The following is a 24,070-nucleotide window of genomic DNA, read 5'->3' on the forward strand; positions in this document are numbered from 1 at the left end:
AAATATAATCATTCAGCTTCCTCTGAGTTTTGTAATTAATCAACATGGACTATTTGAAGTTACAATTTCAGAAACAGTATCCAGTGCCTTTAATTGGTATCCAGAAATCACTCTGAAAAACTTCAAGATCTCAGACAGCAGAGCAAGCTGTTCCTTCTTGAGATGTAAGTGGAACTACCACCTAAAGGATCTCTTCCTGATTAAGCAGCGAGGCTCTAGAGAGCACCTCCTAACTGCAAATATATTAGGAATCTGTTAACAAATTATCATATAAAAGATTTCACTTGTTTACATGTCACAAAGTTGAGCACCACAATCAGCACTGACATCTACTTTTCATCCTGAATTACTGCTTGCAATTACTTTCAGATATTTAACCTTTCTTGTGCAGTATCTTTCATATAACATCTTTCATCCATATACTTAGAACAGAAACTGAATGTTTCACATTTCCTCTAGGCCATGCACCAAAAAAAAAGACACAACAATAAAAGAAAACTTATACAACAGTACATCCCATTCCGATATATTTTCACTTTTTCATCTTTTGTATCTACAGTCTTATCCTGAAAATTAGTAGCTATACTTATAGAACAGGCTTAAGTTCAGCAAATTGTCATTTGAGATGGTGAGGAAGATTCCATGTTTCACAAACACCAATAGAAATTTCAACTGCTAAGCATTAAAACCTTTCAAAGCTATAGTCTCACAAACCAGCTAGATATTACTAAGTGTTACCTCTCAGATTTGGTATAATCAAGCCATTTCAATATTCCTGAAATTCTCTGTTCATATGTAACTGAACTGCGGGAAAAAAAAAAAAAAAAAAAGATGTTAACAAGGCTTTTCTGAAAAGCCCTTCTAATTCCAAGATACAGAGAAAGTGTCCACCCTCTAGTCATATATTAAAGTCACAGATTTGGATTTCAAGAATAATGCATCTTAACAAGGTACCAGCAATCAGTTTTATTATTCTCATTTTTGATTGAATGTAACTCACTTTTAATGGTAAATTAGACAGATCCTGATCTTGCAAACACAAACATGTGATGTTGGTGGGAGTACTCATATATTTATAATTAAATACATGCAAAAAAAGAGATTTCAAGTTCAGGACATAAACCTGAAGTACAAGTCAGAATAATTTTTATTCTTTCCCGCATGTATAAACCTTGGACTTTCATACTTGAAAAGCAAGTAATGTCCCCAGCAAAATCTTTGTGAGGTCATGCTTTGTCTCCTATGAAGGAATTCACCCATTAATAGCTTTGCTTTCCCTCAAAGTCATGCACAAGCTTTATGTTAGTTACCTACAGTACTTGGATGTTTTCTTAGTACCAATCCTACACATCACTGCAAAACCTTTGTTATCTATAGAGACTTACAGTTATATACTTGCTCTAGATTATCTTTGTAAATGTGAAGAATCGTGGGAGATTTACTGCAATCATCATGAAAATTTAGAAATAATTTACTGATATCAATACCTTCCATAATGAAAAAAATACTATGAAGGTAATTGCTATATTTTCACGTGTAACCTGTGAATTAACTAGACAAAACATACAGAACTATAATTCAGCAGCAGTGTGCACATTATCACACACGCAAGCAAGACCAGAAGGAATTGATCTAGAGCCCATCTTCCTTCAGTAGCTTCCCTATCCAGCATCCTCTCTTCAATTAGTTTCTGCCTCCTATAGCCTCTTGCCATGGCTTCCAAATTTGTGTTCATTATCTTAGGGTATAGGTTATCAGAAAGCTTATTCTCAAGTACAAGTATTTTTAAAGGGCTACATAGCATGTGTAGATTTTATGTGTGGAAATATGGTAATCATTGGTATAGCTTAGCAGTGGCTACTGATCAGTTATAGGATGCTTTCCTAGTGGGAGATCAGTGGTTTGCAGTTGGCTGAAACTTTCAAAACTGTTTAGGAGAGCAGAACATACAGTACCCTTTGACTTTCTCATTGTGAATCCCCTAACTGGTTTTGAAAATTTCAACTATTATTGGTAGTTCCATGGCAAAACCAGGACAATGTGACATGGCACTTATCTCTCAGACTGTTGTTTAAAAATCTTATATTTCATTTCCTTCAACTGTCAGATGGCAATTTGGATATTTGGAGTAATTTACAGGAATTTAGTACAAGCCCTATAAAAACTTACCTGTTGAATACATTGTACAAAGTGGGGTATGTTCCATTAATCGGAACATCAGAGCCTGGCCAAAAGAAGGTGCCTGCTTTCAAATTTTGGTACATTGCTGTCAGCCAGACCTATGGGTAAAGATACCAACAAATGATTCTATGGCATTTACACCACTGGAGGACCTCAGATCACCAAAGTAAAAATATATAATTGGATCAGAAATATGGGCTGCAAGCATGCATTTCTCTTTCTTCTTTCACACATCACGCAGTTGCCTAATGACCATATCTGATTTGAAGTTTGTTTTCTACATACACATTCTGAAGAAAAATTAGTAGCATGGAAGCCAGGATGTTGTCACTTCTTGGGTATTCTCAGCATAGAAAAAAATCATATAGGTATTTCCATAATTGGCAACAGGTAGTGATCTTTTTTCCTGTGGCAAATGCCAGTGGAATGGATCATGAAGATGGAAGAATGGTTGTAAGCCGCATCAGGGATGTTCAGACTTGACATTAGGAAGCATTTCTTTACTGAGAGGGTGGTCAAACACCGGAACAGGCTTCCTAGAGAGCTGGTCGATGCCCCAAGCCTCTCAGTGTTTAAGAGGCATTTGGACAATGCCCTTAACAACATGCTTTAACTTTTGGTCAGCCCTGAATTGGTCAGGCAGTGGGACTAGACGATTGCTGTAAGTCCCTTCCAACTGAAATATCCTATTCTATTCTATTCTAAGATATGGATTCTAGTTATATGACTTTATTATAAAAGGGCATATTTCTATTCATCTTAAAGAGTGCAGCTGGGGTTCTGTTACAAACCCGATAGAATCCTTCATGAAACAATTGCACCAAAACCTGGGTACTTGAGTATACTATAAACATGACTACATAGACACATATATACACACACATGTAAATAAATACATAAATGTATATAAGTAGATATAGTACATACCACATGTGTATTTTTTATATTTTTGCACTGTTATTACAGCTTGATATTTCTAGTAAATGAATAATATTAATCATAACCGTAGGTACAGTCAGGGTGGGTTTTTTTTATGAAATGTGCCATACGTTATATGTAAGTGTTCATTTTGCTGGAAATTAAGCTTTTTGCTATTCTCTTCCTTGCTTTTATATGTCTGGACTTTGTATGTGTATTTATAAATGGATATAATTTGGAAGCAGATTTTCAGATTTCATTTTGTCGCTAGTTGTCAAAAGACAAACAAAAAAATAACCCACAATAAAACCATTATCAAAAATATACTGTGTCTTCCTGTGGCAAGAGATCCATTCCAATACTAGCCAAAATATTTAAGTCATTTTTACTAACAACTACCACATTAAGTGAAATTTTTAAGTCTCAGAATTAACATTTTAAGAGTTCTTTTACTTTCATAAAAAGCAAACTGTTTTGTAGGCAGCCTATAATACGAAGCCTACAGGATATTTAGCACGTACTGCAAATATATCACACAGCTTTGCATTTTATTCTCTTTGTTTTGTTTTATAATATGGCACATGAGCCGCTCTAGACATAAAGGAATTCCATGATGACAAATAAACCTACTGGCTGCCCCTTCCACCATGATGGTTTGAATTTTTCCGTTCCCGAAAGCGAGAAATGCTTGTTCAAGTCTACGTCATACATGTTGTTATCAATAATACCATGAGATTCTGGATACAATCCCTGCAAAATGAAAACAAACAAAAAACCCCACTGAATCTTGAAATCAAATGGAGCCTAAACTATGTTGCAATGCACACTGTTGCAGTGTTGCAATTATTTTTAGGGCTGTTTTATCACAGAAACAGAACACGGTTTCCTAACTCACACAGATCATCAGATTCCTGCCAATGAATTCAGCGTGCCTGTCAAGTTCCCTTGTGTTTCCCTATTTTCTCCCCAGCCCAATTAAGACCTGATGTGCTATAGATTAAGTACCATACATGTCATGTGGCTGTATATCAGCTGCCAAACCCATCCTAACACACACTCTCATCAAATGGCTGTGTCCTTACCCATACTCACCCGTATCCAATTAGACTGACAAAGATCAGGAATAACTGGTTCACAGGCCAGAATCAGATAGCATACATATATAGCCACATAGATCATGCCTGCACGTACTATCTCGGCATCTCTCTCTCTCTTTTACTCCTATAGCTTGAGCTCCCATGTCCCACAAAAAGATTCGCACCACAAAATCCTTTCTATGTCACCCAGATTATGAAAAGGAAAAACAGCAAATTCTCACTTACTGTGACAATAGTATAGTGGTTTGGAAAGGTTTTTGTGGGGTAAACAGCTCTCATGTATTTTGAATGTGTGCCACATGTTTCTGCAACAGATCATGGAATTAATATAAATTCGCTTATAATTTTTTTTGATTGAAAACTAACAGTCTTAAAAACAAACAAAAAAATCCCCACAGTCAGTTGCTGTGGTATTAGAGGGGAAATGTGACTCCAAATTAAGACGCATACACTCTGGTGTCTCCTTGTGAGCTAGGCCTACCGTCCCATTGCAGTCAATGGACCCTGGACACTCAATTCAGCTGCCTAAAGCCTAGATGCCTAGCGCCATTTGAGACGTCTTTAATGATCCTGCCTGGCCTTCAGATGCTGCTCCTACATCCTGTCTGCCAACCCAAATAAGTGTCTCAGATACTTCCGAGATCCAAAATGGCACTAGACATATATGTTTACACAATGAGACTGAAGCCTCAGGTCAGCCCAGGCAAGATATTCTGCAGAGCTGCCTGGTGACCAGATGCATGGGAAGGACTCAGTTACTTAAGCACTGGAGTCCGGTGCCATTTGAGATACCCTCAGATATCCAAGACATCTGCATGAAAGTTGGTAGTTTTGATGCAAGATCACCGGGAGATCTGTGTCCTCCTGACACAGCTGCTGAAGGCCACCCAGGATACGCCACAGCACTCTGAAGTATACTAGAACCACAGGTTAAGGCAACAAAGTGTCCTGTGGCACCCTCTGTCTGTCCGTTGAGCTGACTTGCTCTCTAGGCTCTTGCACTGCGCTGCACAGACTGCACTAACCATAAACATGCAGACACCTCCAAGAATATATCTAAATGTAGGTGTCCTGCTCTGGAGTGAATCCCACCCCAGGTGTCCTACCTTTATCTCCAAACATTGCATCACTTTTCAGCAATCTAAGACACTTACCACACCTGAACATCTATAATATCTAAATCCACTGTAGTATCCAAATTACTTACCCACAAAACAAAGGTGTGAAGACTGGAAGATGCCTTAATGCCATTTTTTAATCTAACTCATGCGGAGAAACAGTTCTGTATTAAGCTGTAGTGAGATGATTATTTGATTCACATTCAAACACACTTTATTCTTTGATGTACAGCATTTCAGTCAAAGAACAGAAACTGATTTTAACAGTGTACGTTAAACAACCTCTGAATAATTGACAAATACATGAGAATCAGCATAATTTTTTACGGATTTCTCTTGAACAGTAAAGGAGCTACATGATAGCTATAGCTATCATACTATGATACATATTCATAGTATACATATTCTGTAACAACTAGCTTGATTAGCTCTACTGAAAATCCTAGGTTAATGGAGTTAATAGAGAGGAAATATTTTATGCTACAAATCAGCGTTACATTTTTTCTTTTGCAAAGAAAGGAATTTCTCTTTCCTTTCCACTACAGATTTCTGAGAAGTATAAGCATGAATGTGCATAAGCAATTGTTAAAATTGACCACAGATATGAGTAATGCTGAATTAGATCTGTTCTTGTTTGAAAGGATTTCTTGGAAACATACATGTAGCATGGTTTTCATGCCTTTTGTCAATTTGGCATTTCCTTTTCACCTGTTTCAAAAGACTGGAACTGAACACTGACTTCTGCATGCATGATTTCTTCACTGATTCAAGTTCCTTCCAAAGTCAGAATGACATGAAAGAACAAAATATTTGCACAAGAAGTCAGGTTTGCACACTGCTTCAAGTTCAGGTTTCTGGATACCTTCATTATCCACAAACAAGATTGTTCACTATTCAGTAAAATGTAGTACTTTGTAACATCCATGTGAAGTTTTCAAATTAGCACAATAGAAACAGAATATGATATATTCAGAACAGATACAAATGCTGTCAATTTAGACTATTACTGCTGAGAAGAAATTAATAAATATGCAGACATTTTGTCCAGGTACAAAGTACCTTGAGAGCTGAGCTCTAAAATATTCAGGAAATTTTAACAAAGTGTGTACTAATGGATCCCACTTTTTAGAGCCCTTTACAGCACAAGCTAAAGATCTTCAACTTAGTCTTTCTCCCAATATGCAGAAATACTGGGAAACAGTTACTTGAACCTTACTGCAATCATATCAATATATTAAATAATACAATATGTAAATTACATTGCATTTAAGTCTAATATAATAATATTCACTGACATACTTTTAAATATGCAGCTTCTCTTTAATATTTTAAAATATCTGACTTGAAAAAGTACATCTTTAAGGAAAATTTCTCAATAACCCAATGCATTTTCTCTTCATATTATACTTCAATGATGATCTCCTTATTAGCTAGAATTTTTCAGTGGAGTACAGATAATGCAGGAAATCCTTCTCTGGAACTTCTTTTCAGTTTTAAACTGTATTTGAATGTATATTTGAAACTATTTATTTAATAAAAAGCTGCTGACAAGTATGAGAGGCCTTGTTAAAAAAAGTCATGTTTGCTGTGCACTCAAATACAAGAATTAATGTAGAACATATAATAATGAAAATATACAACTGCTGAGGGAGACCTGATTTGTGATTTTCTTATTGCTGAACAACACATATGCATGATAGCAGCAAAAGGGACTGGAGAGGTTGCACACAGACTTTTGAAGAAAATAGTCAAAGCACTCTTGGTAACTTACTGAGTTTTTCAATATTTGGCAGCAAAGAACTCCAAGTTTGCAAGTATTCTGCTCTAAACCCATCCATTGAAAAAAGGATAAGTGGTGGTAGATCAAACCTACAAGAAAATATGAGTTTGTCATCGTAAAGGAGTTTGGAGAGTTAGTGACTTGTTAAGATCTTTAACAATATAAATTCTAAATTCTACTTTGAAAAGCAGGATCTGGAATTTGCATGTACTTCCCAGAATTAATATCACAGTGTGAGATAAACAAATAGTTAAATTTTGAGAGCAAATACACAATCCTCCTAAAAAAAAAAACACTGGAAGAATAAAATAGAAGCTACTCAGTAGATACAGAACCTAGAAAAAGAAATTGGGTTTTGTTAATTTTTTAATTACAAATACAAATAAATACAAATGCTGCAGACTAGCATCCAAATACAAATCCAGAGTACAGAACAGCCGAAGTACCTCTGTACATAGTAATGGGTTGAACTCTGTCTCTTGTCTCTTAACACATCTTAAAAAATCTTTCAGGGCAGCTGCGCAAGGACTGTAAAAGTACAGCAGTCACTCAGCAAGCAGTTAGGGTCAAGTGGCCTCAGTGCTGAGCAGCGTAATCTCTTCACAATGCCAGGTTTATGCTAACCCCTTACTTTACCACATTTCCTTTGTGAAGACATCACTAAGCAGTCCATGTTCTTTGTGGATTATATCTTTCAAGTTTCCCAGCTCTCATGGAGCTGGAGAACACTGCCACAAGGCCCCTGACAAACTGAACACAAAGCTACAAAAGGAATGCAGCAGGTGCTAATGTGCTTAGGTTAAGACTTTATGGAAAGAAACAAGGATAAAAGCCTCAGATCTGATTTCATACAGTAGGTATGATAAAACAGGCACAAACTGCAGCTGATCTCCAGAACAGTGTTTAAATTCTTGTTATAAAAATTCTAACTAGGAGGTGCTAGCTGTGAAAATAAACTTCAAAGTTACTAAACAACCTAAAAGGACTCCTAAAGAAAAACGCATTAGCAGTTATGAAGTGCTGCTGCTATAGCACCTTTTCTCACAACACCAAGTGACAAAATCAGTAGGATCAAGTCATCTAGTTCTGCAAACTCGGTCTTTTTGTTAACCATCACAATATATTCCACAGTCTCCTTAGAAACATATAAAGAAACATAAAAATTGTAAACGTAAAATTAAATTAAAAGTGTAGTCTGAAGTAGGCTTCACTACACATAGTATCTAAAAAAAACGCAACTATTTGTAATTTATAGGAATGGTTCACTATATAAGCCTGGAAAATATTGGGGGAGAAAATGAGTGATAAAATGCAGTTACTGATAACTGACTCCAAATCATTTTTTGGAGTAATAATTTGGGTGACAACTATTAAAAAAAAGTTATATATTCACATCAGGCAGTAATCACTATCCCAGTTTGTTTCTCATTCACAATGGTCTTTCCAAAACACAGAAGTACACTGGCATCAACAGTTTGTATAAAAACAGTTTGTATAAAACAGCTTCCTAATCTGAATCTGAAATTAAATGGAGCTTTATATAGCAATGCTGTTTACAGCACTTAAAGAAGCCCTCCTCCACTAGTTTCCAAGCTGTAGCCTATGAAACTGTGTTAACTCAGCAAATTATTTGTTAACCTAAAGAGTGTATTTTTATACCTATGTTGGGAGGCGCATGCAGGAACCCATGAGGAGGCCACAATACTAAAGATATTATTGTTATAATTAAACTAAATTGGCAGTAAAATGGAACAATGGATAACATCACAAATACCATAACTGAACCAGAAAAGAATCCATTTTACTTTGAGAACAACTTTTAAACTGTGTTTCTGCCTAGCCTCTACCTATGATTCTGCAATACTGCACAAATAGCAAAATATCTACAGGTGGACATCAGAATTACCATGTTTCAGCATTTGTAGATATACGGCTACTTTCATAGCTTCCCTTTTAACACACTTTTCTTCCCGCAGATAATTCAAGTAAAAAAACCCCCTGTTACTTAGATAAAGAATTGCAATCACAGATTCTAACAGTTATTACAGCTTGCATAAGGTGATTTATCCGAATTATCACAGATACAATATGGTAACATAAAATGGACTATGAACAGTTTGAGATACATGAACCTTGAGATAACTCTAAGAATTTTTCCAGCTCTTTGCAAACTGACTTTCAATCTGGATTTGAACTCCTGTACTCTGCTCTAAACTGTAAATGATAAATGAATGTGCGACAAAATTACAAAGGTTTTAGAAAGAAAAATATCGCTAGCCACAAACCGCTTCTATAGAATATTCCTCAGGGCTGGAAACTTATTCTTGGTAAATATGAAAACCTCATGAAGACTTGCTTCAGGCCACTGGAGTATTTCTGACCATCACAATGATTTTATTTGCTATGAAGACAAAATTATTTTATCCTACCCAGCTGGACACTGAGGAGTTTCAAGTGATACACATGGTTCTTCTACCCAAGGTATTTCGCCTAAAAGGACAAAAGAAAATACTGAGTCAGCATTAAAAAACCCCACAGAAACAACAAAGAAGTTTCCTGCTTGATCTTTTTAGAGCTCTTCCTGGTACTTTTTCTGCTTCAATACAGAAATACAGGAACGTAGGGATAAAGATACCTTTAGAAATCATTTAGTGCAACCTATTAGGCCCTCAAACCCTGAAAGGGCTAATGCTTACAACTGTAAGTTAAAAACAAAGCACATATACTACATAGACAAGCAAACAAACAAAATGGAGAAGAAATCACTATGAAAGCTTAGCCCAAATTTTATCTGGTTTTAAATGGAAAACATTTAAACTGTATCCTTTCCACACTGGATTACTGCCTTCTTTTTTTCCAGATACCACTTACACATTTAGAGATGATTGCCAGGGCTCCCTTTAGCCTTTTTTTTTTTTTTTCTGTAAAGAGCCCAAACTCCTCCAATCTTTCCTTGTTGACCATGGCTTCCAAACTTCAAGTAGTTCTTTCTGTTCTCCTTTGAATATTCTCCACCTGCTTCACAGCTATACTCATTTATGATAATGTTTGCCCATCTCTTTGGAAGAAATAAGGGAGGTCAATAAAAGAAGAAAGAAGGAAAGCATCCGAAAAGGAAAAAATATAAAGAAAAGAGAAGAAGCAGTGGCTGTTGAAGTTCTCAGCTCACCACAGAAAGCTTCTCTCCCAGTAAGCAGCCAAAGGCAGGGATGTACAGTGACCTTAACTACGTCAGCTCAATCAATTTAGCACCTAGTCAAACGCCTGACTGCTTTTAGCTTTAATTTGCATTTAGGTGACAAATATAATTTTGCAGGAGTTGCCTTAAATCTCTGCCACCTCACAATACAAAGGAGTTCTGATAACAGATACCACGTTTTATGCCACCAGTATACTCCTCGGGTATCATTCCTGTAATCTGATTTTACCAGTGCTATTCTTTATGTGTTTAGCCAGAGTCTGTATGAAACAATCAGCCATGAACAAAGATATTCAGAAATAAGTAAAACATAAGAAACCCAATCTGAAAATTAATTTCTAATAAAAAGGATGGGAAATTTTAAATCAGGGATGATTACTACAATATGTACTTTGGATTGCATGAAGTTTGAAGCAGAAAACATGTCTCCATCTATTTTTGGAAAAAAAAAAGAAAAGAAACAACCCAAAACCCCCACATTTGGTATACTGCTGCAATATTGAAAACATTCTTTCTTATGAATGACACACATTCACATTGTTCTCCAGAAACCATCTTTTTCCCAGTCAAAAATATCAAAAGCTTCACCTCAAAACATCTTCATTTTCCAAAATGTCACTGTAAGACTCTAATCTTGAGAAACAAATGCATCTACCTTTATATTTGTCATGTTTGCCCATTTATTTATTTCACAGGACAATTTATACATAAATCTTTTCGACTTTTGATTTACCTTTGCAAACACTGTTGTAGTTTACACAGCAGTCTTTTTTCTGCAAGCAGTCATCAGAACAAGAACAGTAACTTCCAGGTATCCGTGTCTCACCACAACGGAAATTAGTGCACCTCCAAGATCGGGCTGAAAATTGGAAGAAAAAGATTATGATTCAGTTCATAGAACCTTATGTAAACTCCTTTATGTGGAAATTCCCCAAACAGGTGAAGAAAAAAAAAGAGTTTTTGTTAAACTATAATTTACAAGTCCTGCTTGAGTTGCTTTAGAAGTTTTACCTGAAAGGAAAACTCAAGATTTTATTTAACACATAAAGCCTATTTCTGCAGCCATTGAATGGTAACACAAAGTCATAGAATAATTTATTTTACAAAGGTGTCTCCAAAGTCACCCTCTTCAATGCCTTCCACCCTTCCAGGAAGATCTAAAAAAAAATAATCAAACCCATATTTCTCCTACAGAAGAGAAAGAGAAGGAAATGGATCTTTTTCGTGCTCTTGCATGTGATTCCCAGCAGACAGCAAAAAAAGAGATGTAAAAGGGCTGAAGCAGGCAGAAAAAACGATAAGGATGAAGAAACATCTGAGCAGCTGCCAGGAGAGCAGAGAGAGTAACTGGAGAGGAGTCTGGCCTCAATGCAGAGCCGGGCCGGTCCCCTGGAAGACGAGTGCACTCCTCCAACCCCAGGCCCCGACTGAGTGCTGCATGAGGCTGGAGATGCACCTGACCAGGAAACACCCGTTCATTTTCGAAAGTGCAAGAGGTGCCAGCACAGAGGCATCGTTTGTGGGCCCCGATCAACGATAACCTACGATTTCTGCTCATGCTCATCCACAGCTTTATCTGGGCCAGGAAATACGAACTGCAAATGCTTTGGTTATCCATGGGGGACAAAAATACAGGGATCTGATTTGAGAAAGGCACAGGAAGATTTCATGTCCTGCCAGATCACCAAGTTGTGGCCCTCTAGCCATCTGAGTGCAGAAGCAGCTCGACACCGCCACATCCTTCCTTCCCCGAGGGAGTGTGACATAACTTCTGTATATCTGCATAAATACAAGAACTCATCCTTTTCCTATTACTGTCACGTGAGAAAACAAACCCAAAATAAAATGGAAACCAGTGAGCATTGCCTGTAAGGGAACATACTTGGCTCCACGCAGGTGTCCTCGTAGTCCCAGCAGCAGTCCCGACGCTCCTTGCAGCCGCTGTCGCACCAGCAGCCGGGCACCTCTTCCCTGTGCGGCTCGTTGCACTTGTGTCTGCAGCTGACTGTAAGGAGAAGGCAGCGAGTCTGAGCGCGCGGATAACCCTGTCCCAGACAGGTCAGTTAAATGGATCACGGACACGGGCTGTGGGGAGAAATGTGCTGAATAATTTCCCAAAGCTATTTCCCGAGTCATTTTCCAGTTCGGTCGCTAGCACACCAGTCAGCAAGGCGAAACGAAAGCTGTAGGAAGTCCTCTGGATGTTGAAGGTCCTGGTGAGTGTTTGGGCCATGCTCGCCCAGAGCCTGTGGCAGGACTGTTTCTGCAGCAGGTCTCCCCAGGACCAGTGGCACAGGAGGCAATGCCCGGGCATCCCACCCTCCCAGCATGAGGAGGGGGAAACTGGCATCTCCTGTGCTCACTTCTGGGTCCGGGATGCAAGAGGAAGAGCAACTCCCACTTTGGATGTTGCCTAATGTACCTGCCAGGGAGCTGCGTGGGACGGGGGCTCCCTCAGGGCCGGGCACCCAGAGCCATGGGGGCTCCCTGGGGCGGCTGAGCAGGGCCTGGCAGCCAGGGTCCATCCCACCGCCCCAGCGAGGAGCAGGGCAGCCAGAGGGGCACCAGGGCAGCCCTACCCCAGGCACTGGGCACTTCCCTGGGGACAGGGACAGGCCAAGGCCAAGCTGTTGGCCTGTGGGTGGGCCTGGCTCAGTGGGACCCATGGCCGCACAGGGTCCTAGAGACCAGCCTTGCTGTGGCATTGCTGGGGCAGGGGCTGATGGCTCCGGGGGGCTGAAATGGGGTCCTGGGCAGTGGGCAGGGTGGGGACAGCCCTGGAGAGCTGGGCAGGGCCCATAAGGCTTATTAGTGCTCTTGGGACTCTGACCATACCTCTCCCACTTAATCGTTAAAACATCCCTTAAAAATCTTCAGGTTTGGTTGTTTTGATCGAAAGAAAGAAAAGGGTCTAAATGAGGGTCCTCTTGTTGGAAGTGGAGACATGTATTTCCTCACCACAGCTCTGACACCTTGGTGCAGGGCAAACGGAGAGCTCTGGCTCTCCTGAGGACACCCGAGGACAACCCCAAATCTCCAAACATCACCTGTGGCTCCACACTAGCCTCCACAAGGACAAGCCTTGTGTCCACATTCTCTGTACCACAGAAATACTGTTTGAACCACTCTGAGCACCTACATTTCCAGCTTTCTTGTCCACTCACGCCGTTAGACAGGGATAGGTATAACTACTCAGATTTGCTGGTGCAATTCTACTATAGTTGCCAAAATGTTCATGCTTTTGCAGGGTGCGCTGCCTACAAAATTTGGGCTTTAATATCCACTGTGTAGAAACCATGTAGAGCTAAAATGATTTTTTTCAAGCTAGCCAGCTTGTTTCACATGTAGAAAGTTCTCATGTTGTACCTTGCGCTTTAAGTGTTTACATCGACAACTACTGTTCAATGCACGAAAGCTTTGCAAATAATTAGAATAACAAACAATATATGTAATGAGCATAAATGGATCTGTGAAAAGTAGAGATGGAAAGAAGTAATTGAGGGTTAAGTGTTTTATGACTGGAGTCTGGTCTGTCAAGAAAGAGCTATGATTTTTCACAAATGCACATAAACACATGCAAATAGTTTTTCTGTGCTTTTTTGGCTGAAGTTTAGAGTATTTCATTTAATTTTTCCTCTATCCATTGGCTTTTGAACACCTCAAAGTTGTTCAGATGGTCTACCTGATTTAAAATTACATACAATGGTGAGTCTAAGTCAGAAAAAATACAAACAGAAAAATATAAACCTCTTCCTTTTTCTGTAATGGAACTGTTCATACCCCTCGTAATTTGCAACCCGGGCTTCTAATTTCTTTACAATATACATAGCTGTCTGAGGTCAGGAATTTAGTATTTCATTAACTTTTGTTTGGAATAGTCAGTACAATTACAGGAGCTATAAGGAAATTTACCTTGAGTATATAAATAGAATCAATTGTACTATCACCAAATGCAAACTCTGTGCTAATTTTTAAACATACAGAATGGCAGGTCCTCCTGACTCCTTTCCAAGCCCCTTCTCCGGAGATCACAAGCCCCCAGCACCCGGCTCGACCGCGACTCTTTTTGCTCCTGAACAGCAACACTCTTTCCCACTGCCCTCATAGCAAATGCAACTGCACAAAGGTGTGTGCCGCTTGGGGCTGAGGCTTCACCTCCCACTCCACAGTGTCATACTGTATGTTGCTAATTCATCTTTCCCAAGTAGGTCTGGTTATGAAAGTAGCAAACAAAGTTAGTCAGTCCCTATTTAGGGTTGCTCTGTAACACCTGCAGTCAGAGGTACCAAAATGCTAACATGCTGATTTGGTGCCATCTTTCACTTACTACAACTATGACCAAGTTCCTCAGGTAAATGTCAGTGAAGACTCAAGCTGTGGGGTATCTACATATTTTACACAGAAAGTTGTAATACAACATACGCGTCATCAAAAAGCAATTACAGTTCCATCTCATCCTATTTGCTAGGCCCATAGTATTGAAAGATCTCAGAAGGAGCTAAGACTTGATAAGTAGGTAAACAAGTTCAGTATGTGTTGATTAGGAATGAGAAAGAGACTGTGCTTCCTTGAACTCCTCCAGTATGAGATTATTATTGTTTTGATTCTAAAGGAAGTGTTTTGTTTAATTCACCATGTGGTGTGTTTGTTTGTTCTCATCTGGCTTGACCCCCTGACATCAAAATGCTACTTTGTTTTTCTAACTAAAAAATAACATTCCACCAAATCAAACCATTATCCCCTTTTTACCATAGCTTTAGAGAAATTGAAGTTTTTAGAGAAAATTCATAATCAGTTTTAATGTTAGCCACCTGAACTGTGTCAAACGTACCCAAAGCGTGAGTCCCGAAGATGGTCCAATGATATCTCTTCCACAAAACATATTGCTTAAATAATTGCAAGATATTATATGCAATAAGATAACTCCTATCTCAAATTTCGTAAAAGTACTAATATAATAAAATTTCCAAACCTGTTGTGAACTAGGTTTAACAATTCTGGAAAGAGAAGGAAGGCACTGAGTCGTTTAGGATAGGTTTTTTGTGTATAGATTGTGAGCATACAGTTTTTATACAATCCAATTTGAAAAATGCAAGAACTTTCTTTTCACAGGTGGTAAGTGTTCACAGAGCATTTACATTATGCTATAAAAGAGCCTCTGCTGAAGACCTTTAGCAGATCTAGCTTCAGTGGTAATTATGCTGAAAGTATCATAAACATACCTTGCTCCTGGTCTCCTCGGTTCAGTCCTAGTCCTAAACCTAGTCCCAGGGATACAACCACCAAAGCACACAGCAGAACCTGTCACATAGACACAGGAAAATTAAAGTTCACAATTGTGATAAACTGTTATGTTTATTAGAAATTAACTGTGTGATTATTTCTATAAATGTATGACTTCTTATGAACTAATCATTCCTCTGAAGTCATTCATCAAAAAATTGGAAACATTCAGAGCCTGAAGATAGGAAAGGCACAAGAATGATAATGTTGTAAACTGCTTACAAGCCAACGCCTTAATACTGCACTTTTAACCTATGGCCAGTTGCATGTTGTAATCGGGGAAGTCTTTGCTGGGCAAAAGACAGTAGGAAGTAATCAATATATTTACCTGTTTTGCAAATTCTTTATCTGTGTAAAGAGAAGGTAATTCCTTTTATTTAGCTCCTGTATTTTCCTTAAATGCTCACAGGGATTTCTTAAGAGACTCAGCTGGATTGAGGCTGCAAGTGTAAAATTTTCATCCACGTGCCAGTTTCTCGTAATAAGTCACCCCTTTAGCGAGGTTAGAGGAAACTGGAAAGAGACAAACAGCCCAAGGAAACCCCAGAACAGAAAGCAGGATGACGTTTGGGAGATTGAGGAAGGGCTGAGGAGGCCTCTGTCTAACTACCCTAACTGTGGGTCTGGAGCAGCACATATCTCTTCCTCTGGACAGATACAGTCTGAGGGGCTCCTTCCAGACCCCACGCTTTCTCCTCCTGCTGCTATGCTCCCTGCGACCGTGCTCAAGAATTTCCTGTTTCTCCCTTGCTGCCCACCCGCTCCAGCCTCATGTCACTGATTTCTTCCCAAGCAACACCAAACACCAGCAACGCCAAAGTTACTTCCTTCACACTTTCTCTCTCCCACCTTTACTTTCTTCCTGCTGCTCACTCCCTGGTTTTTGTACAGGAGAAATACCCCAAAAGTAGGAATGGAAATGGAATTGGTGAGACAACTGGGTAAGAGAGACAGATGGGATAAACGTGTTTGGAAAGATTGCCCAAAGTGGCAGAAATGCTGAAGTCTCTCGAAGAGAGACCCCGGGTGTGAAGGCAGCAGTTTAATCCTACATCCAGTCAGCAAGGACTGAGAATCAGCAGGCACATTTGGGCTAGAACAGCGGCCGCTCTTTCTGGGCAGGGAAGATAACACTGCCAGGGTAACCTAACAGGTCTTGTTTCACTGAGTACAGATAAGCCCAATCACCAGGGCATGCACTCTTCACCTTAAAGTTCACCATGGTTTTACCCTCCATTTTCATTAAAACTCACATTTGTAATTGAAATAAATAGACGATACTAAATTGAAAGTACAGCTATTACAGCAGCAAACATTCCCACTGCTGCGAGCAATGAGAGAGCTGAAGTAAAAACCAAAAACTCACAGCAGGTATACAGATGAGCTGCTGCATTTATTATAGCATTTACACAAAGACCCTTCATTTGGGGACGTTCATCCTTAAGGTGAAATAACATTGGTAGCACCTCTTCAAATCCTCAGACTTTCCACAGCTAACTTCTATGTCTAAATTCAGGACTACGGCTACTTATTCATAAAAAAGTTGTTCCTAATGCATATGCTCTGTTCTCTGGAGGACTTATCAGACAGTGTGACTACTATTTGTGAGTACACAATTCTCTGCCTAAGCTTTCAGGAAAAAGTTACTAAGGAAGTACTTCATGCATATAGTTTATCAAAACCGTAGATAAATGGTATAGAATATTAACAGTTTACACCTCCAATATTTAGACTTTTTTTTTTCATATAGGCAGGCATTTGAAAAATAGTGCATTTGAAAGAATGAATATGTTTTAGGATACTTAAATTTCTCACTTTACTCTTCCAAGTACCTCTTGAAAGTATAATTTACTTTCCTTCATAGTTAAGCATTTTTCCCACATTGTTTCTCATGATTCATTTATTTTTACTGAAGACTTAAGGAAAAAATCTCTGTTATTTTAACTTCTCTTTTTTTCTCAATTTCCAATATACCCCTCATATTTTATGCAATCCTTGCACAATACAGCATTAAATAGAAAGTTGTACTACGTGAAATTGTTCTCATGACATAGAGTATCATAACTTGACTCTCTTTTTCATAGAGCTGTTTTCAAAATTAAGTTTTGAGTCTTTCTGAAATCAGTGTCATTTTCTCTAAATCCCAATTTACAGATGCAAGAGCTTGTGCAAACATATACACATACACATATATATATTTAATGTTTGTTTCTTTTGTGGTCACAAACAGAAGCTTAAAACTGTGTATTAGCTACAACAAAAGATTTAAAAAACTTAACAAAACCCCTACACATTATTATTTACAAGGCAGCTGCATGACTCTTAAAGCCCTGGGGAAGAGGGAAAGAGCTGACATGATATTTGAGATGTTGGACTGACAATACTGTACGAAATGGTTCATTAGTCTTTTCCCATGCCTTGCTTCCTGAGTGTTTTTCACCAACACCTTGCCTACAGGTTCTGTTTTGTTAATGACAAATCCAAAGATAAAAAAGTAAGCAAAAAGGAACTGTGGCTCCTTTGGCCACAAACACATCTGTTTTAATTAAACAGATTTAAAACATTTAAACAAATGTATAAAATAAAGTATTGAAGCAATGTGTTTGCTGTGCAAAAGAACTGACAGGTTATCGTAGTAAAACAAAAAGTGCAGTTAACTGCCAGAAAAAAACAAATTTGCTTGATAAGTACCAGAAGAACTTTAGAAATCTGCCAGTGAAGTTAGTGCATTCATGCAGTAAAACTTGAAGCATCAATTACCAAGCTACCATACCCTGAATGATTATATTAATACAATGAAACTTGTAAAAATTCTGCAGATTTGAGAACTGTTAAACTAGCAGCCCTGAAGAACGGCACCTACTTACAGCACAGATGGCTTTGTATTTCAGGAGGGTTTTCTTCTTCACATACTCTGTTGGTTTTAAAGACACCTCATCCAAATGTCCGCTTTGGTGCTTGATGATATCATCCTGAAGCTCCATTTTGTCGAGATCTGCCTCTCGGCTGCGCGTATGCTGCATTCCTCAGTCTCCCCAGCTGGGTTAAGTGTGACTAAGATGCTACTCCTGCTTCAAGTGTGTATGCACTTAGTTCATAGGTTTTTTATGAGATCCTAGCTTTTGCATGAGTGATAGGTTTGCAGGAAGCCAAAGTATGCAGGAAAACGACTCAGAAAGGTCAAAGGCTGAAAAGCATTATCTGTGTACAGAGAACTTGTCTGTCACATTTCAAGATAAGGAGACGACATTAAGTAAACTCTTAATTGGAGATTAGGAGTAATATGTTGCTAAGCGATAAAATGCAAAAATGACACAAATCCACGTACCCAACTATTTGGTTAAAAACTCGTCATCCAGAGTATTTGTTATCTTCAAAGGAAGTGTTAAACACATTAAACAAAAACAACATGAAAGTAGACAGTTTCTTAACTCCTGCTCTGTGTCACGCCTATGTTTTCAGGCCCCTCCCCTTATTTAGCACCAGAGGATTCCTCCCATTTAGTTTCAATCCATCTTTGTCACATACTTCTTTCAGCTTGTGACATGTTTTTTCAGTAGTGATAGATTGTTAAAAACAAATGGTATACAGCCAAATAAAATTCAATAAAAAATAAAAAGGTTTTGTTTAAGTATAATTTGAAATCTGTTTGTTTTTCAGTTTGGTGGTTAATGGAAGGGTTGTTTGTTATGAAAATGTACCTTCAGAGCCTACTAGGGCTGTGTAATGTAACTATTCAAATGTTGATCTGATTCTAAAGTTGAGTACCTCATGAGTTGTAATTTATAATAAATAAATTTATAATATTTATGATTATAAAGGAAATCCAAAACATAGTACTATACGAGCTGGTATGAAGAAAACTAACTCCATCGCAGCCCAAACCAGTACAATCTCTACCCCTTATTCTATACCATTTGTGTCATGCTCAGGTCCCACATTATCCAATACATTCCCATTAATCACCCCCTTCCCCCCGCCCATCCTTTGATATATAGACAGATATCGTTCCCTTAGTCTATGGGCCACCCCTGTAAAATGTCCATAAAATGTCCATTGAGTTCATTTCTTCCACGACCAGGGTTCCATCTGTTACGGTGGTTGCTCAGGACAGGAGAGGCAGTGTGTTGTGTGGAGTTATTGGCTGCCAAAACCTATTCAGGTTGGGTCACACTTCCAGGGCTTCTTGTGAGGCTTGTCCTCTGTTCAGGTGGTTTCTGCTATAGTACTTCCTATAACACACAACTCAAACAATGGGTTACAACAATTTAAAGTTATATCCATTACAATCTCCACACCTGGTCCCTTTGAACCAGGCTATAAGGTTTAATATTGCAATGAACTCCTCCCCTTGCCCATGCTCCAGTATGGATTTATCCATGGGCTGCAGTCCCTTCCCTTGGCTGGAAAGCTGCCCGGTGGAAATGGACTTGGGGGCGTTGGCTGACAGCTGGCTGAATATGAGCCAGCAGTGTGCCCAGGTGGCCAAGAAGGCCAACAGCATCCTGGCTTGTATCAGAAATAGTGTGGCCAGCAGGATTAAGGAAGTGATGGTCCTCCTGTACTTGGCACTGGTGAGGCCGCACCTCGAATACTGTGTTCAGTTTTGGGCCCCTGACTACAAGAAAGACATTGAGGTGCTGGAGCATGTCCAAAGAAGGGCAATGAAGCTGGTGAAGGGTCTAAAGCACAAGTCTTATGAGGAGCGGCTGAGGGAACTGGGATTATTTAGTCTGGAGAAAAGGAGGCTCAGGGGAGACCTTATCGCTCTCTACAACTACCTGAAAGGAGGTTGTAGCGAGGTGGGGGTTGGACTCTTTTCCCAAGTAACAAGTGATGATAGGACAAGAGGAAATGGCCTCAAGCTGCACCAGGGGACGTTTAGATTGGATATTAGGAAAAATTTCTTCACCAAAAGGGTTCTCAAGCATTGGAACAGGCTGCCCAGGCAAGTGGTGGAGTCACCATCCCTGGAGGTATTTAAAAGACGTGTAGGTGTGGTGCTTAGGGCCATGGTTTAGTGGCGGACTTGGAAGTGCTAGGTTTACGGTTGGACTCGATGATCTTAAAGGTCTTTTCCAACCCAAATGATTCTATGATTCTATGATTCAGGGGTGTACCTGCTCCACTGTGGAACTATCCACAGCCACAGATGCTTTGGGGTATATCTGCTCCAGCATGGAGTTACTCACAGGTCACAGACCCTTCAACTGCAGTTCAGACTGTAGTTACAGCATGCCTACTACAGCAGTACAGGAATAGCAGCAATGCCCTGGCCATATGCCACCCCAGGCATGTGGCCAGTGCTGTTATTGAAATGTTCCCTGGCACAGCAAAGTGAGATGATAAGCACTACAGCAAATAGCAGCCACTAACAATCACTAGATTCTAATATACAGCAAAGCAAGCAAGTCCCGTGGCAAGCAGAGGAGCCTCCCAATTAATAGCTAAACAGCTGTACCAGCTATAAATCTGCTCTAGCACATTCCGATCAAATCTGTTGTTATCTTGAATCCCTCTGGCCCCACAATGGGTGTCAAAGCACTCTTGGTGGGTTAACCCGAGTGGGCGTCTCAGCCCCACACAGCTGCTCGCTCACTCCCCCGCAGTGGGATGGTGGGGAGAATCAGAACGGTAAAAGTAAGAAAACTTGTGACTTGAGATAAAGACAGTTTAATAAGTAAAGCAAAGCTGCGCACGCAAGCAAAGCGAAATCAGGAATTCATCACTACTTCCCATCGGCAGGCAGGTGTTCAGCCACTTCCAGGAAAGCAAGGCTCCACCATGGGTACTTGGGAAGACAAATGCCATAGCTCCAACCATCCCCCCTTCCTCCTTTTTTTCCCCAAGGTTTTATTGCTGAGCATGACGTCATATGGTGTGGGTCATCCCTTTGGGCAGCTGGGGTCAGCTGTCCCAGCTGTGCCCCCTCCCAACCTCTTGTGCACCCCCAGCCTACTCGCAGAGAAGGCCTTGAGGCTGTGTAAGCACCGCTCAGCAATAGCTAAAACGGGGGGGGTTATCAACAAATCCAAAACATAGCACCATACAAGCTGCTATGAAGAAAATTAACTCCATCCCAGCCAAAACCAATACATAAATTTACAGAAGTAGCAAATTTGACCTTTGAGAGTATGAATCATCAGTGTAGGCACCCAGGGTGAATTTCTGCTCCTATTGATATAAAAGAAAATAATTTAGCAAATGGAACAGGATGTGATGTCATATATTTGATTTTGCTACTTTTACCTAATCATTGCTCTAATTTCACAAACATTACTGCCCACATGATGAATTTCTATGAGATTTCTCACTGATAAAATAAGAATATAAAACTTCATGAACATTGACCAAGAATCCAAACTTTTCTGTTTAAAGATCAAGGGCCTCACATGTTTAAAAATACTTCTTTTCATCCCTACCAAAAGACAATTCACATAAAAAAAGCAATCCATATGATCAATACTTGAGTAAAGAAAACAACAGAGAAGAAGGACATAATAATCAATTATCCTTTCTGTTCTCAGTTACTGAATCATAAATTTAAGTGACCGCTCTGCGTACAGTCCAACACTATAGAAATGCATGGCTAGGGTACAGACAAACCCATTCCCCTATAGTCAAATTGCAGTCCTCAGTTCATCTGGCACTTCCAGAAATGGCAAGATGGTTTCAAAGAACACAGGCAGGACTTCTCTGCCATATATATCTTAACAAGCACCTTGGGGAAATAGGGAGAGACATTTCCGAATAGCATTGTGTTGTAGCCGCTTTCAATTTTCACTAAAATTCCTGTAGTTTTAAGCTACTAATATAAAGCAGCTGCAAGTCCTCTAAGGCCATCAAGAACTAGACAGGCCTTACATATCATCAATTAAAAGACACCTTTATACTCATTTGTCATCCATCTTCTAAAATGAATGGCACTCACTTAGGAAAAAAAACTCCAAAGCTTAACCATTTTTCTCATAAATGTTTATCATCCTTAAACAAATGGTCATTTTGATGAAGGTTTTTTGCCAGAGTAACATGATATTTACAATCATTTTGAAAAGTGCATTTCCTTTTCTGTCTCTGGATAAAGAGGGTAATTTCTTCCTCATGCAAATGCCACTTTTCTTCCTTGTTTGGTGAGGCTTGCGGCTCTGTGTTACCTAATACACAGAGTCTGACAGGGCTTTGTGCCTTGGCAGAGACTCCTGGGTGCAATCCCTGCACGTAAGATCTGTACTGTTCCTCCTCTTGGACATTCTGTTCCCTTAGGCAAAGCAGGATGACCATCGCTTAGGCCTGACCTGCTGTGGCAACCCTGGCCCTCAGCTCCACCCCAATGACCAGATTCTCTGCCAAAGGTAGGATCATAGGTAGTTCAGTTTTGTTAAAATGAGATCTGGTTAGACGAGGGGTTAATTTAGGAGATAAATCACCATTGAGACCTCTTAGGGGGTTCAAGGCTATCACGCAGTCCAGTTTTAAAACTCAGAATCGGGTATAGTAGTTGGGCCAAGTTGTGGACCAGGACCCTAGTTAAGGTTAGACCAAGTCTGTCTAATAAAGGTGACCAGTTAGATTTGGGCTGGCATGGTAAGTACAGTTTAGAATGATGTTGTTAATGACCTAAAATCAAGATAAAGTCATATTAGGCACAAAGTTGTGGACAGATTGTGGCTTGGTACCTATTAAGGTTGGATCAAGATCTGGAGCCCAAGGCACGGTTAGGAATGGCTGTTAGCCTGTGAGTGTGACAGAGCAGTAAGGCAGATAAAAGTAAGAATAGCAGACTGATCCTCAAAACAAGGATAAGACACAATGATGAGTAAAACAACCTCTTTCGGGCTCCATTTCCAGTCCCGTTATGGGTCACTAGGGGAATGGATTAGGAGCTTGGCATAGAATTAGAGTAGACGCCTATCCTGGGCATTGCCATTTTGATAAAATACGAGCCGGTCTGCCCAGGGTGGGCAAGTACTGACACTAGATGTTCACGGGACATCCAAGGGCATGTCAGATCGTACTGCAACACACTTTAAATAAGCACACAGTGAGGAGTATAATCAACATTTTTTACAGCATAAATAGCTTTTAAGACTGAGGGCAAACCAATTATAAGAGCAACACAAGCAAGTACAAATGGACCTTCAATTATATCCTCTGTTTCCAATGATCATTCGTTACATGTATATGTAGGTAAATAATATACAGGTAAGCTTTATTTGTTTCCCAACCAGGTATTTCCCATTACTGACAAGAATGCACTGACTTCAATCACGTGTAGCCTGTGGGCTACAGCACCTATCTCCGCTAGCTGTGCAAGTGCTGGTGCCCCGCCTATCACAATTTCCCAGGGTGCTTTTTAAATTTATTTATAACATTTCTCATTGCTTATGTTATGTATTCTTCTAGGCCTGTTTACACAAAAGCTGTTTACATTTACAACAAATAATCCGCTATCCATGTGAGCCTTTCCCCTATGGGTACACCCTGTTATTTTCCA

At 39.5% G+C, this 24,070-nt stretch overlaps 1 protein-coding gene across 2 annotated transcripts in view; it reads right to left on the reverse strand.

Moving 5' to 3' along the window:
• The window catches only part of ENPP3 (ectonucleotide pyrophosphatase/phosphodiesterase 3), a 42,007-nt gene extending 23,247 nt beyond the window's left edge, over positions 1 to 18,760 (reverse strand). For both annotated transcript variants that reach the window (XM_050894664.1, XM_050894665.1), the window contains exons 1-10: positions 18,444 to 18,760; positions 15,516 to 15,594; positions 12,176 to 12,298; positions 11,027 to 11,152; positions 9,524 to 9,584; positions 7,086 to 7,183; positions 4,422 to 4,501; positions 3,730 to 3,849; positions 2,170 to 2,279; positions 739 to 804 (exon numbers count right to left, since the gene is read on the reverse strand). In XM_050894664.1, the coding sequence (XP_050750621.1) occupies positions 739 to 804; positions 2,170 to 2,279; positions 3,730 to 3,849; positions 4,422 to 4,501; positions 7,086 to 7,183; positions 9,524 to 9,584; positions 11,027 to 11,152; positions 12,176 to 12,298; positions 15,516 to 15,594; positions 18,444 to 18,599 (1,019 nt within the window). In that variant the 5' untranslated portion in view covers positions 18,600 to 18,760. The remainder of the gene's footprint in view (positions 1 to 738; positions 805 to 2,169; positions 2,280 to 3,729; positions 3,850 to 4,421; positions 4,502 to 7,085; positions 7,184 to 9,523; positions 9,585 to 11,026; positions 11,153 to 12,175; positions 12,299 to 15,515; positions 15,595 to 18,443) is intronic.
• Positions 18,761 to 24,070: the final 5,310 nt, after the last annotated feature.

Source organism: Gymnogyps californianus, chromosome 3 (assembly GCF_018139145.2).
Source record: "Gymnogyps californianus isolate 813 chromosome 3, ASM1813914v2, whole genome shotgun sequence".
Lineage (NCBI taxonomy): Eukaryota > Metazoa > Chordata > Aves > Accipitriformes > Cathartidae > Gymnogyps > Gymnogyps californianus.